The sequence below is a fragment of the Sceloporus occidentalis genome, unplaced genomic scaffold, assembly GCF_023333645.1.
Source record: "Sceloporus occidentalis isolate IW3139 unplaced genomic scaffold, rSceOcc1.0.p SCAF_2, whole genome shotgun sequence".
NCBI lineage: Eukaryota > Metazoa > Chordata > Lepidosauria > Squamata > Phrynosomatidae > Sceloporus > Sceloporus occidentalis.
This window is the reverse complement of record NW_028316982.1, coordinates 263026318-263041472: the sequence shown is the minus strand read 5'-3', so window position 1 is coordinate 263041472 and position 15155 is coordinate 263026318. Positions and strand designations below refer to the sequence as shown.

At 41.8% G+C, this 15155-nt stretch overlaps 2 protein-coding genes across 4 annotated transcripts in view; one reads left to right on the top strand and one right to left on the bottom strand.

The window, feature by feature from the left end:
* Nucleotides 1-3726, top strand: part of TMEM126A (transmembrane protein 126A) — a 21185-nt gene extending 17459 nt beyond the window's left edge. For both annotated transcript variants that reach the window (XM_089512923.1, XM_089512924.1), the window contains 3 exons: nucleotides 204-397; nucleotides 1319-1433; nucleotides 3522-3726. In XM_089512923.1, coding sequence (XP_089369049.1) covers nucleotides 204-397; nucleotides 1319-1433; nucleotides 3522-3726 — 514 coding nt within the window. The remainder of the gene's footprint in view (nucleotides 1-203; nucleotides 398-1318; nucleotides 1434-3521) is intronic.
* CREBZF (CREB/ATF bZIP transcription factor) lies at nucleotides 776-15155 on the bottom strand. 2 transcript variants are annotated; one of them, XR_016280277.1, is made up of 4 exons: nucleotides 14063-15155; nucleotides 12934-13012; nucleotides 11524-11593; nucleotides 776-7169 (listed from the first exon to the last, which is right to left on the bottom strand). XR_016280277.1 is itself a non-coding variant. In XM_089512921.1 (3 exons), exons 1-2 carry the CDS (start codon nucleotides 14884-14886, stop codon nucleotides 12964-12966), a joined length of 873 nt encoding a protein of 290 aa, XP_089369047.1. In that variant the 5' UTR covers nucleotides 14887-15155; the 3' UTR covers nucleotides 10315-11593; nucleotides 12934-12963. The 2 variants fall into 2 exon arrangements, 1 of the variants encoding a protein (XP_089369047.1); XM_089512921.1 differs by lacking the exon at nucleotides 776-7169 and having other exon boundaries at nucleotides 10315-11593.

Below are 15155 nucleotides of genomic sequence, written 5' to 3'. Positions count from 1 at the left end.
GCTCAAAATCCTTGTTTTTCCATTCCTTTTAATATTCTGGTTCTATTCTTGTTAATTTTTTCCAAGTATTTCAAGTGTACTGTTGGTTGAATTGTATCCATACACTACAAGGAATCCATTAGGGTACGGGGGGGGGGGGGGTGTTTTAAAAAATGACAGTGAAATAAACGTTGAAGCTGAAATACCTTTTCTCTTTCTAACAGGAGTTTCTTTCAAACTGGTTCACTCTTCCTTTCAATAAATTCAAGTCTGTGTGGCTTAGTAGCAAACAGTTTATTTAGGCGCATCCTGAATATTACGCAGGCTCGATTTGCATCCAGTTTGCCCATGGCAGTTCTACCATTCATCACAACTGCAGCTGTTTATGAGACTTCAATTAACCAGCCTCTAATGGAAGGTATGTTTCTCTGCATGCAGCTAAAGCATAATTTTTGATATGCCTGACCGCTCTTCATACAATACAGAGTAATACTGTAAAAGGAAGGTTCAGTGGGTTTGAGAACCAGTGTGGTATGGTGGTTTGAACACTAGACTGTGGCTAGAGACCAGGATTGGAATCCCCCTACTCAGCCTTAGAAATCAACTGTGTGACCTTGGGCAAGTCACACCCTTTGATCCTCAGAGAAAGGCAATGGCAAACCTCTGCTGAACCAATCTCGCATTGAAAAATAGTGATAGGTTTGCCTTTAGGTCACCATAAATTGAAAATGACTGGAAGGCACCCAAGAAAACCACTTACATGTTAGCATTAACATTTTTTCATATAGAAGGTAAATTTAATAATTATTTTATTTAAAATTCAGATGCACATCATCTTGCACTGAGCTCAGTAAACAGTAACTTCCTTCCATACACTTAACCTTTCATGTTGCCCAGATAGAGAACCTATAGAAATGATATTGTTGTGCACTGGCAATCCTCTTCTACATCAGGCCATACCAGGAATCTCTCTGAAAGTTAACAATTTATTGGGGGAGGAAACCTGTACAACTGGATCTTCCCAGTCCACAAAGATACCGGGTAATAGAAGTGTCTAGCAGTGTTTTATTTAGCAACGTATTATTTCATCCTTCATGAAACCAATTTAGAGAATCACTAGCAAACAAAAGCAGCACTGATAGGTATAATACTGTGGCCATATGTATTATGACAGATCTTCCTATTTATCTTAGCAATATCCCATCCAAATTAGGAAATTGGGGTTAAAATACCAACTTAATCCTACCATAGGGACAGTGTTCTGTTTTTATAATGTCAAGTCTAATAATTTTATACAAAACACTTGTTACACTCACTGGTGTATGCTTTTCTTCTTCAGGTGATCTGAACTGCACAACATGTGCTTTGGTCAGAGGTGGTTTAATCGGTGCCTCTGTAGGTAGCTTATACCCTGCCCTTCTTGCTTTGCCACTGAATGCAGGTCTTGCAACAAGGTATATCAAATCTTTATTTCAAATAACCTAAGTTCAACTTTTTAGAAAGTGCACAACATTGAAAGCGAAGGCAGCCTTTCATTGGGACCATGTGGTGTTGAGTATGGTGAAAAAGTACATAGCTAAACTCCAGTGTATTCCAGGTTGCTGTAGGGGATACATTTTCTGGAGGACAATAGACTGCAGGTTTTGTCGGCATACTGCGTAAGTAACAACTGATGGGAAGATGCAGTATGAAGCTGTATAGAGTAGTTGTATGAAAATGTTCAGATGTGACAAAATGGAAATGGTCATTCACTTTGCAGAAGCCTGGAATTGGTTGAAGCTGGGGCCAGAGGCAGCAGGTGATGTCCAAGGTCACAGTGTGTAGCAATATGTAATGCTGTGTCATCTTTGGGTGGGGGAAAGTATTCCAAAATGCACAGGAACTCGTACAGGAAGGGGCTGGGCAAAGTGGCCACGTGGCAAATGCGTATATAAGCCCAGATGTCCAATTGTACAGTTTGTGGGGTTTTGTAGTTGGTGGATGTTGGATGGTGTTAGTATTGTTCTCGTGTGTGCCTTTGCAACTAAAGAATAAACAGTGCCTCTTCGGAGAAAAGCCAGGCTTCGGTGTGCTTTCATCTGGCAGCTGTTTTCTGGTGAGCTCCAGCAGCCTGCCAGTTGTTTATCTTCACACAGGCTTCCAAGATTACTCTGTGCGCTCATGCTTGCATCAACAGAAGCTCCAAATTTAGTCAGCCCTCCATATCCATGGATTGAAAATACTCAAAAAAGATATAAATTATAGAAAGCTGACCAGCACTGTATGTTAAACTTTGTCATAAAATAGGGCTCTAAACTTCTTATTTATGAAGGGATTGATCTAAGACAAATCACAGAAGAGGTAGTAATTTCCAGAAGGCTCTGGGTTTGTGTATTCTGACAATAGTATGAAGGCACTAGTCCGTAGCAAAAAATTACTACAAAATAAAGTGGACCCTCCAGAATTGCTGGGGTTGGGGGGCAGGAGCCCCATGAATGTGGGAAAACTGCAATTAAAAAAACAAACTTGATTTTTTACCTTAAGGAATGCTTCTCTGGGAATCTGTGGTAAACATCCAGCAGAGGTTAACCACAGAATAGCACTTAAGGAGCTACAGTTGCATAGAGAAGCGTTCTTTCTAGGCCCGCCTGCGCACCCTGTGGTGGACGCTGACCACAGAGCTGCACTGGCGGAGATTCCTAGGGAGAACATATTAAGCAAATCTCTGAATAATCAAATTCACAAAAGTTGAAGCCATGAATGCGGAGGGCTGACTGTACTACTGTCAACAACCTTTCAAGCATTTTTCTGAGACAGGTTGAGTATCCCTTATCCAAAATGTTTGGAACTGGAAGTGTTTTGGATTTTGAATTATTTTAATAGTTGTATTTGCATATACATATATAATAAGGTATCTTAGAGATGGGACACAAGTAAAATTCATTTATGTTTCCTATAACCGTGTATGTATGTATGTATATATATATATAGAGAGAGAGAGAGAGAGCCTAAAGGTAATTGTATACAACATTTTGAATAATTTAGTGCATGAAACAAGTCTGTGTACACTGAACCATCAGAAAGCAAAGATTTTAGAGCATTTCAAATTTTAGAATAAGGATAAGTAAGACTCAACTCATTATACTGCAGTTAATAGATTTCAGAAGACTTAGGGTATGTCTACACAGGCCAAACAAACCAGTTTCTCCCTACCCTTTCTGCAACCTGTCTTCACAATGCAAGGCCAATTGAATCTGGGCCATCCTTGTGTTAAACAGCATTAAAAAGACTCAACTTTTGCTCTGGATTTTCCAGGTGGCTGTTTACACAGTGTCTTGCTGTGCCGCTCACTCCTTCTGATGTTATAACAAGAAACCTAGCCATGTGATCAATGCTGGCCAATGTAGACCTACCCATAAGGCACACTACACTACTATTTGCTTTTTAATCTAGGAAACTATTTATCTTCAACTAAGAGCTCAGCATTTACAATTTTGCAGAAACTGTAACATGTACAGTACTTAATATTATTAGAAAGTAGCACTTCTTTTTATCTCTTACAGATATAATACATCTCCCATGCCAAATAAAGAGAATATGTTCCAGTATTGGAAAACTATTTGTAAACCAGTTTTCAACAAGATTAAATTTGCTGTTATCCTGCAAATTGCATTTGGCACATATCTAAGCTCAAAACATCATGAAATATATCTGAAGATGCTCCGGATGCCTGAACCTGGAAGGGATCCTGAAGAACTCAAAGAATAAAACTTGAAATTGCAGTAATTTATCTCTCTCGCTGCCTGTTTGTTATACTTTAAAAGAAAATACTTATAGACAGTATTTATACTAGCTGAGGTGGCTAAAGATACCTTGCCAAGAGCAAGGAATGCTTGAAGCATTTGTAAATTTTGACAAACTAACCTGGTCCATGCCTCTCTCATTAATGTGCATAAAGGGAAAGCATTACTCTTTTGATTTCAAGATGGTTGCTTTCACTCAACTGTACCAAAATGAGTAACTTTAGCATAAGAATGCGTTCAGAAAGTCATACTTGAGAAAGTACTTCCAAAACTATATTTTTAAATACACGTTTTCATATGGCTTCATAGATTAGATAAATGCAAAATTGGAATGCATCAGCCTAAAACCTGCAAAGCCGGAAACACAATCCATAATTATTTCCCATGTTACAGGAGTAAAAGATACAGATTCCATTCAGCTGCAAAAAGTAGTACAGTGGGCCCTCCCCTTATGCGGGGATCCATTCATGATCCCCCCATGTAAGGGGAAATGCGCGTATGCTCATGTCCCATTAGAAACAATGGGGCATGTGCATGCGGTGGCACATGCACCATTGTTTTTCCCATCACATGGCTTTTGTGTAAGCTGGAAGCCGCATATAGTGTGCCCACGTATGGCGCGGGCACACTGTAATTTGTTCTGGACAATTTTCATCCTTTCCCCCTCCATCCCCATTAAACAAGGGAAATAAAATTCAAAGCTCCTTGTCTTGTTTGGTGAAATACAGGAAGTGAATTCGTAACCAGTACAGATTCTGATTTCCTAAAGCTTTAAATTCCCTTCACTTGCTCATCTGCACTAAGAAATATTCTCCCAGGGGGGAAAATCTCACATAATCTGCTCACTGGGCACAGAATTGTGGCTGCAAAATGACTGGAACCCTAAACAGAAGCACTTCAAGCTGTTTACAACCATTTTTCTCCATGTGTGAGGAAAATGGTTCCTTAGACCTTCTAGAGGTCAGGTCACTTTTACAGGCTTATAGCATCAGAAACCTGCTGTATATTTCTAATGAAATGGTCACTCCAGTGATCTTGCAATAGCAACAAACTGGTGGTTAAATGCCTGTACTGCAGCCACTTATTCACAAACCATAAGACTGCGAGTTCAATACCAGAAAAAGGGCTCAAGCTCAACTCAGGCTTGCATCCTTCCAAGGTTGCTAAAACGAGTACCCAGATTGTTGGGGGCAATTAGCTTACATTTGTAAACCGCTTAGGGAGTGCTTAAGGGCACTGATAAGCGGTACAGAAATGTACTTGCTTGTTATTGCTATATCTAAGCATGCAACAGGACAAAAATAAATTTAGCCATGCTTAAGGCACACAATTACATGGAACAGATTCTGTGCCTGTGTGATTTTGCACATTCATTTCTTTCGATATAAACATCTAACTGAAGAACAAAGGCTTTTATAAGTGACCCAGTGGTAAGACCTACATGAGCACTTGACCAGCTCAGGCAGCTGCAAGAGCACACATATCTAGTAGGACCCACCAGTGCTAATGCCTACTCTGTTTCAACCACCAGAGAGCTCCAAACAAATGTGATCACAACGTGACCAATCAGCTCCCATCTTGTCTCCAACACCAACATGGGATGTAAGGTGGCAGTTGCTCCTATCTAAAAATAGTATCTAGTGATTTGAAGGGGCGGGGGAGGCACAGGTTACTCACTGGCCACTGTAGTACTGCTGGAGTCCACTAAAGCACAGTCCTAGCTCTGCCTAGTGGGCTTCTTTTTGTGTTTGCTTGCCACTGAACCATCCCTACATGGCAAGAACTAGTGTGAATGGCATTGTTTTGGTTAATCCCAACTACACTAGACTGAATCAACTGTTGAATGATGAGTCAACACACAAGTAAATTCATCTGATTCAACATTAGCCCAAAACAGATGGGGACATGGGGTCGGCTTCTGACTGCCCTGGGGCTGTGACATTTAGACACACACCCCTAGAGCGCCTGGAAGCTGCTAAGGCGCCTAAAACCAGCTCAAAAAGAGTGGATCTTTTCCATTCTTTTCTGCAGTTCATTTGGAACCATGGCAGGAGGCGTTCTCAGCTTCTGGCCGCTCCTTCGTGCCCATCTATTTCACCCCATTTTTACTGGGGGATGGGTTTTACAATAGGATTTAGACCCATATGAGACAGGAATAAGACTCTGACACTTAAGCAACTGTAGGTAATGCTTCATCCTTGTCATTCACTTTCCATAAGGCTCAGCATCTCTGGGAGATCCCTGTACCCTTCTCTAAGCTCAGAAGATTAACATTCCCCCCATCCCCCCTTTGGCAAATGGTATTCATGGATACCTCCTGCAGTGCCCTTTGCCTGACTGACATTTTAACCTACCCTACTAAAATATTTTTATTCGTGTCAGTCTTCCAATTAGAATAATGCATAACTTGAACTCAAAAAGTTTTCATTTATTAAACTATTCTGACTCTCCCAACCAGAGTAAGCTAGATGTCTTAATTTTGCCAGTATATGGATCAATGCATAACGCATTGATCTTATCGCCAACAATGTGAACGGCCAACAGGCAGGATGGCTACTTTATGCAGACCTCACCCAGAGTTCACAGTTTAAGCAGCAGCACCCAAGCTAAACACACGAAGTGCCTGGCAGGCCAGAAGAAGTAATATCTAACATACTCTGCCTCAATCAGTACCTTGCGCTGCTCCAGTTTGCAAAGTCCTACCATCAAGTCCCAAAACAGTACAACTGGAATTACAAGCTATTTTGCAAACTCCTTCTGGCCAATGTCAAATAGTATATTTTCATCTTGCATTAATGCAATTCTTATTTCAAGTGTTGAAGCCTTCTCAAGAGCTACTTACCTGTAAGGTTCTGATTTTTGTCATGTTTAAATGGTATGTTATGATCATGCAAATTCTTTTAAATAAATGCAGAAAATTTCTACATTTTAAAAACTCAAAGGACTAACTTTGTAAAGAGATGGGCAACTGTAGCCTTGTAGATAGATGTTTTCAGACAGCTATTCAACTGATCCCTCAGCACACAGTCTGTTGCCTAGGACTGGTGAGAGTTGCAGTATAATATTTGTAAGGTCACAATTGCCTGTTTCTGACCTAAAACATGTCCCCCAATAAACTTTTAGGGATACAGAGGTAAAAGAAAAAAGATTCTGGGACAACATTATTCCACTATTTTCAATTAGAAGGCAAATAACCTTACCAAAAATATATGCAAACTGTTTTTGCACAAAATTCCAAAAACTGAAGGAAAGATGTCTCTTTTTAATTAAATGGCACACTAATAGTAACTCAGTATCCATTTTGTTGGATGCCAATTTGAGACATGGCTCTCCACAATTAGTTTGATGCCATCTCTCTGGGTAGCTTATAAGTTGCCGAAAAATTATTCCCCCCACGATACTACTAAGCTGTTTAAAAGAAAAGAATAAAACAAGAGAGGTTAATTTGCAGTATCAAGATACATATACTCACACAGTTACATCACATTTCAGGAGTGACAAAACAGGTGGTATAATGAGTCCCATAAGAATTACAATACAAAAAGACTTAGGAAGTTGAGGTATCTGCAATCTTATTATAAGTGTATCAGATACTGATGCAAGTCACGTACTATTAATAATTCCATATCATTCCTGGAACACTTCACACTTTTGTCCAGTATGTCTAAATTATGCACTTACTGATGGAGAGTGGGATTTTCAAACAATAAGCATGAATACCACTTTTAATCATATTTGCCAAAGTCTTTCCTGGAGATGCCTTTTAGGTGGCACACTACTGGTTTCAATTACACAACGTGCGTTGCATAATGGCCCTAACACTTGTATTTATCTTTTGACTGCATTTTATTCTTTTAATGAGAGTTGTTTTAATATTGTACTAGTTTAACACTATTTTAACGTACACTCTTGTATGTTTTTAATTGTACTGTCTTAATTTGCAAGCCACTTTGTTTCCCAATTTTGGCGGGAAAGAAGAATATAAATAAATAAATATAACAACAACAATTTTCATTTATTCAGTCCAATCAAGATTACCTAAGAAACCTTTGATTACAAAATGCCTCAGGAATTCTGTAGCATATGGACAGAGCATCTATTTAACTCACAGACCCAGTATGGATTTAGCCAGGAGATTTTTCAATATAGACACCAGAACCCATTTAATAAATACTAGTGTTTCAAATAAGGGTTGTGCCATGATAACACTTGACACTCTGCCCATGATCATATGACTCAGATTACTAAGATTTCTTTTCCGAGATTGTCCTTAAAGGACAGGCTATGATGAAGATTAACACCTAATCTTCAACAGATTACTGAACTAAAATCTTCTGTTACATCCACATTCTCATTTTTGTTCAGCTACATAAAGCATTGAAGAAATTCCATTTTGAAAGAATGGCTATAACAAATAAGGTTTGGGACTAGGATTGGGGGGGAAACTGTTCAAAAAGCAATTCTACCATGCAATTTGTTGGGTTACACTTGGCCTAACCCATATCACTGCATTTGTTTCAGGAATAAAATGTGAATGAGGAAAACCATATGTACCACCTTGAACATCTTTGAGGAAAGACAAGTGGACAGATAGATAATTTATGGTAAAGCAATGGTCAAGCCAAAGTGTTGCAAAAGTAGTTGTTGTTTTTAATGACAATCAACATAAGAGAAATTAAGTAGGTTCTGCACGGTGATTAAATTCACACTGCAGTCACGCCATGTATTCCCATAGTAAACACATCAAACAAAACAATGCATAAATTGTTAAAAGCCAACACTAATGTCAAAAGGAAGTATCTGCAGAATACTGCTGTTCAATTCTTATGTTTGTTAACAATTCCTTAAATTATGTTTGCATTTAACTGAGGGATCAAGAGGCTATAAAGCAAGCTGAATTATACAGGTTCTGGAAGAAGGTGATTTTGACCAAATTTGCGCCTGTGCGTGCACCTTCAAGTCCCTGTCAACTTATTGCAACCTCAAGGTTTTCTTAGACAAGGGATACTAGGGTGCTTTGGCTGTTTCCTTCCTCTAAAATATAGGCTACAGCACCTGGGATTCATTGGTGGTCTCCCATCCAAGTACTAACCAGGATAGCCCTGCTTAGCTTTCAAGATCTGGTGCCTTTAGGATAGTTAGGCCTTTTGAACAAATTTATTGTGTCAATATCAGCTGAGCCAGCATGGCGTGATTTGAGTGCTGGACTATGACTCTGGAGATCAGGGTCTAACTGCCAGCTCAACCATAAAACCCACTGGATGAACATGGGCAAGTCACATGCTCTCAGCCTCAGGGAAAGGCAATAGCAAACCTCCTGAGGAAAGACTTAGGGAGCTGGGTATGTTTAGCCTGCAGGAAAGAAGGTTAAGAGGTGATACAATAACCCTGATGTTTATCACACTATGCTCTTAAAGAGGTACTATTCCAGTGTGACTCCTCTAGCTGCCTCCTGTTGCATGCTGGGATTGGCAGTTTTAAGGAGGGGTATTTAGAATTCTCAGGCAGAGAAGTTCAGCTCCTTAAAACTGCCAATCCCAGCATGCAACAGGAGGCTGCTAGAGGAGTCACACTGGAATAGTACCTCTTTAAGAGCATAGTGTGATAAACATCCCTGTTTAAATATTTGAAGGGATGTCATATTGAGGAGGGAGCAATGGATGCAGCAAGCTCCAGGAAAAGAGATTCCACCTTAACATTAGGAGGAACTTTCTGACAGTAAGGGCTGTTCGAGTGGAACAAACTCCCTCAGCGTGTTATGGAGTCTCCTTCCTTGGAGGTCTTTAAACAGAGGAAAAATAGCCAACTGTTAGAGATGGTTTGATTGTGATTTCCTGCATGGCAGAATGGGGTTGGACTGGATGGCCCTCGTGCTCTCTTCCAACTCTATGATTTCTCTGAACGACAGCTTTGATTTGAAGGCACAGCACCACCACCACATTAGTTACTGCATCACTCCAATGATAGTCATTATCTCATGTAGGCACTATTACATGAAAACTCTAACTTCTTAATGGCTGAAGAAAGAAGATGTGCCTGGAATGTGTCTTAATTCATTTTCTACACTGATGGGAGTTATGCTCTCCTCTTCCCATTCCGCATTACCTTATTTTTTAAATTTTGCTGTGCGCTGTCCTGAAGTTACCATTGGGGTTGAAAAGACAGTATACACATTTTATAATTTAATAACTACGAAAGGAAGAGGGAGGGGGAAAACAAAATGTGGCAGCACCTTTAAGACTAAATGGTTTTTGTTTTTCCATAAGCTTTCATGGACATAAACCGTTTCTTTAGATCTATGCCTTCCTCCTTAGCATGGCTACTTCTTTGAACTCTATGTAAAAATAACCCTTAACATAACCTGAATATTGCCAATGAATAATAAATAACATTCTTAACAGCAGCATTAATCCATATCCATTCAGACCAAAATGTAAGAAAGTGTAATCCCTCGAGAGAAGCCAGTGTTGACTTCACCCTGTATAACCCAAAGCCAGTAACTTTTAATTTAAATTTAGTAACTTAGGATAAAAAAATTGTTTGAGTCTTTAACTGGAAGATAAATACATCTTTTTTATTATGACATTGTGTTCTTATAAGAATGACAGCACTAGTCACACAGAAATATTCATACATTTTTCAAGTACTGTTAGATTATTCAGTTCAAGGCTTCCATTTCAAGAAATATTCAACAATATCCACCAATTGATTAGCAAGATAAGGAAAAAAGTTGTAATTCTATTTGGCTTCAACATGCATCCAGAGGCACTAAAATCCCTGCAGTAATATTTCTGGGGTTTTGCTAAGCAAATGTGTCACTTGCACTTGTTTAGGAATTAGCAACTGTTCCACTTGTATTCAAATGCAACACCGTATTCAAGAGACAATGACACAAGATGGTTGAAGGACCCAGAATGTTTTTATCCAACTGTTTTGCTTGTACAAAACAAAAGGAGGACAATTTCCACTCTCACATCAATGTAACATTAATAAAGTGCCTATTGTGAAAAGTAACCATAAAAATGCAGCAACTTCAGAAAATATGCACCAAAGTACTGTATGTGCCAAAAATAACAAACCACTCAACTGGAGAGAGGTACTAGCAAAAGAAAACATAGACAATAATACTAAGAAATTAAAATATAAAAAGTCACAATCATTAGGGAACAAGGATGATAAACTGCTCCCATCCAAAAAATAATGTGCAGAATACTGAACAGAACTACAAAAAACCTCCTTGACATAGTTTTCATAAGTGACACTTATGTTCAGTCTGCCAACCATTGACACAGGTATCTATCTTAAAAGGACCTTCTTAAAGGGATTCTATTAACAGTGAACAGATTATGGTGCTCTAGATACTAACCAGCAAAAGGATTACTCTCTGGTTCTAGCCTTTAGGAAAGGTGTGATTCATCTTGTATAGAGGGCAAATATACCACAGCAAATTATCAATGCTCACATTCATATCAATTAGCAGAACCTAGATTTAACTCACAAAATTCACCACTAAGATAAAGCTGGTGGTCTTCACTATGCTTAGTGAAAGAAGGATTTAGCCCATCCGATGGCAATATGAATATACAGCAAACTGATAAGTGAGAAAATGCATGCTTTTTACCATGTTACTCTTCACAATAGTACTGTACTAACGTTCTTGATAGGCTGGATTAGTTACTCAGTCATTCACATTACTCTGGCATGGATTTAAAGTAAATCCAGCAAATGCCCTGTTACCTTTCCCCCCTTTTTCTCATACTACCTTTTAAAACAAAGCAGGAAGTGTGGCAGCAGCTGGTCCCGTCTCTTCTGCCCCAAGACAGCTGTATCCACTTCAGCATAAAAAAAAACAAGGATGCTAAATACACATATACTCTGTTAAACAGCAAGGTTTCACAAAGAAGTGCATCTTCTTGCAACTCATGAACTCGACTTGATTCTGAGAAGAGAGCATGCATTTAATTGGAGAAAACCTCCTTCATTACTTTGAACTCAACACAAATGTTAGAATAAAAAGTATATTGACTAGCCTCCTTTAAGGAGACTTTTTCCAGATTTAACATTCTTTGTGAAACCTCACTTTACATTTATTTTTTACAACCCTCAGTTCCCCAATGTACAGAAATTTATTTCGTTTTTTTAAAATACAAACAGAAAATGATGATGAAGGGAAAAGTATGGTGCTGGCCCAAGACCAATCAAATGTTGGTTTAGAAACTTCTCCTCAACTTTGGACATGGACATCTGCATGAACACTGAAGAGTTTACCTGCTTTTCCCTCTCATTGAATTGTGAAAACATACAACTGGCATTCCAATATATTTTATTATAATTCAGTGGAATGACAGCTGCTAGTTTAACCTATCTTATAAGAGATATAACAATCAAAAAGGAAATTGGGGTAAAAATTTGTTCTTTCATTTTTAAAATCAAAAATTGAACTTAAACAATTTAAATTTGCTGCAGTTTCCAAACTATATACACCTGTGCAGTGAAAAACCGAGGTGCTTTCACTGCCAGAAACCTGTGTTAAATACAGCTGAAGCTTCTTGCCTGCAATTCTTAATTTATATTTTCAGAAAGACCAGCAAGACAAGAAGGACCCAACTTTTAAGTCAGCAACTTGGTAGCCTTGGTTGACCATTGCCCCATGTTTCACTAAATGTGGAAATTGCAGTTCCCATTAAAGTAAAAAAAAATACATTCTGTAGAATGTAATGTGACAATATACATTATAATGTTATATTATATTACTGGAGAAATCTACGTATGAGGCTTATTTGTGCCTCTGAAGATGTATCCCCAGCATCTCATTTAACAAGCTGGTCTTGATACTCCTTTCTCTATAAACATACATTGCCAAACATACAATTTAGCAGCAAATGTTTTGGTAGTTTATTTAACCCGCTATGCAGAAATATTACATTAAATAACTTCCAGACATGTCCTGATAAGCACATGTCAGAAAAGAAGAACGAAAGGGAAAGGCTATGCTAATCTGAGTAACCGTTTCTTTTCGTCTGGATTAACTGATTCTACACAATGCCTCCAGCGTTTCTCAACACTTTTAAAGAATGGTCCAGGCCAAATAATTATTTTTTTAAAAATTCAGACTAAGTATCAATGCAAAGCTGTCTGACACCACATTATGGGAATATTATTGGATCCTTACCAGGTTGCGAGGTGGAAAACGACTTTTCTTTTAACCCCTACACAACGGAGCCTGGCAGGGCAAGCACCTAAAAGAGAAACTGTCAGAGAAGTTTAATAGTAATGTATAACAGAGGTGTCACAATTTCACATGCACGTTTTTGTGTGTGTGTGTGTTTTTAAAACTGCCCGCTGGGTGAAACACAGTTACTATTTTTGCTCTCAAATCTGTCCAAGGGCAGAGGTCGAAGTTTGTGGCCAAGAAGACCAGGACGGATCCGCAAGTGGGCCTTAGCACTGGCAAACCCACACTTTTTCGGATCATGTTCCATGCCAGTTTTGAGGCCAGTATCCAAAACCACACCAACCTGCGCATCAGCGCAAGAGACAGAGAGACACATCCTTGGTTATTAGAACACTTTTGGGCATACTTTACACGCCACAAACTGGAACCTCGGGATGATTCTCTCCGTTCGCATGCACACTGCCAGGGTTTGCAAATATTCTCACCCTTGTGAAGTCAAAGGCTTTGATGGCCTGCATCCATAGACTTTTGTGGGGGTTATGGGGGCTATGTGGCCATGTTCTAGAAGAGTTTGTTGATGTTTCCCCAGCATCTGTGGCTGGCATCTTCAGAGAACCTGGATGTTCAGAGAATCTGAAGATGGCAGCCACAGATGCAGGCGAAACGTCAGGAATAGCCTCTTCTAGAACATGGCCACAAAGCCCCCCAACCCCCCACAAAAGTCTATTCTTCTTACCCTTATTGCAGGTATCCTTTGTCTTCCTCTCCCTCTCTGCTGAGAAAGGGAGGCACTGCCATTGAGTGCCAGTTTGCTGACTAAACCCACCCCCCACTTCTGCTTCCCCCCTCCCCACTTCTCTTTCTTCCTTCTTCCTTCCTTCCTTCCTTTTCTCCATCCATCTGACTGCCTCTTCCAGTAAAGCAACCCCTGGGTAGATGGAGGCAGGCAAGAAGGCACCCAGGGCTTTCAAATTTCTTCCTTCCTTCCTTCTCTCCATCCATCCGACTGCCTCCTCCTCTAAAGCAACTCCCTGGATGGATGGAGGCAGAGGCAAGGGACACCCAGCCAGAGAGCCATTACATTGTTTTCTGTGCAGGAGAAGAGGAGCAGAATACTTGACCCTACATTTTGGAGGAAGAAGCAGCAGCAGCCGCAGCCGCCGCAGCGGAGGCCTCCTCTGCAAAGGAGAAGCTGGCCGCCCTCCTGGCGCAAATGGCGCAGAACTCCACAGAGACCTGGTCCTGGTCCACATGGAGGCAGATCCCACTGGAAGCCGAAGGAGACGGCGCGGCCGGCCCTCTTGAGTCCTCCATCTTCTCCTCTTCCTCCTCGTCCTCTCCGTCCTCCATCTCTTCCTCGACGGGGACAGGCAAGGCGTAGTCGTGGTCGCTGCTCCCCCAGGGAAGCCGCCTCTCTCCCTCCTCCAAGAGGCTGCTGCGGACCCTCAGCGCTGCTCCCCCGGCCAGGCGCCCCAGCAGCCTCCCCACGGCGCTCTGGTTGGCCAGCACGGCCCTCAGGTAGCCGGTCTCCCGCTCCAGGCCCCGCAGGCGGCGGCAGAGGCCTCGGTTGCGCTCCCTCAGGCGCCGGTTCTCGGAGGCCAGGCTCTGCAGCCGCGCCTCCAGCCCCGAGACGTACTGCTTCTTCTTCTGGCGGTTGAGGCGGGCGGCGGCGGCGGCCTTCAGGCGGTGGCTGCTCGGCCTCCGGGGCGAGGCCTCCGGGGCCGGGAGAGCGGGCCCTCCTCCGCCCGCCAAGGCCTCCAGCCAGTCCAGCTCCAGCTCCAGCTCCGACGCGGAAAGGAGGCCCTCCTCCTCGGCGCCGCCGCCGCCGCCGCCGCCGAAGTGGAAGAAGGCCGCCTCGTGCCTGGGCTCGGCCTCCTCGGGGCTCCCGGCGCTCTCCGGGGCGTCGTTGCCGGGCGGAGAGGCCAGGAGCTGGGCCAGGCTGTGGCGCATGATGGCGGCCCAGGAGGCCCCGGGGAGGGAGGGAGGGAGGGAGGGAGGCCGCTGGGCCCTGGCTCAGCCCCGAGACGCCTCCGTCCTCCTCCTTCGCCCCCGGCCGGGTCTTATTCAGCCCCCGCGCGGGACCAAGGAGCCCGGGTTTTGTGAGGGAAGAAGGCGTGTCTCTCTCCTGGCTCCCTCGGAATCAGGGCCTCCGCCAGCGACACTCCGACAAAATGGCCGCCGCCAAGACCAGGCCCGGCGGCTCTCCTCCCGCCGCGCAT

Coding starts and splice junctions, on each gene's coding strand:
- CREBZF (XM_089512921.1), bottom strand. CDS start 14,886: ATGCGCCACAGCCTGGCCCAGCTCCTGGCCTCTCCGCCCGGCAACGAC. Junction 13,013..14,062: donor GCTGCTTCTTCCTCCAAAAT/GTAGGGTCAAGT, acceptor CTTCTCTGACAG/TTTCTCTTTTAGGTGCTTGC.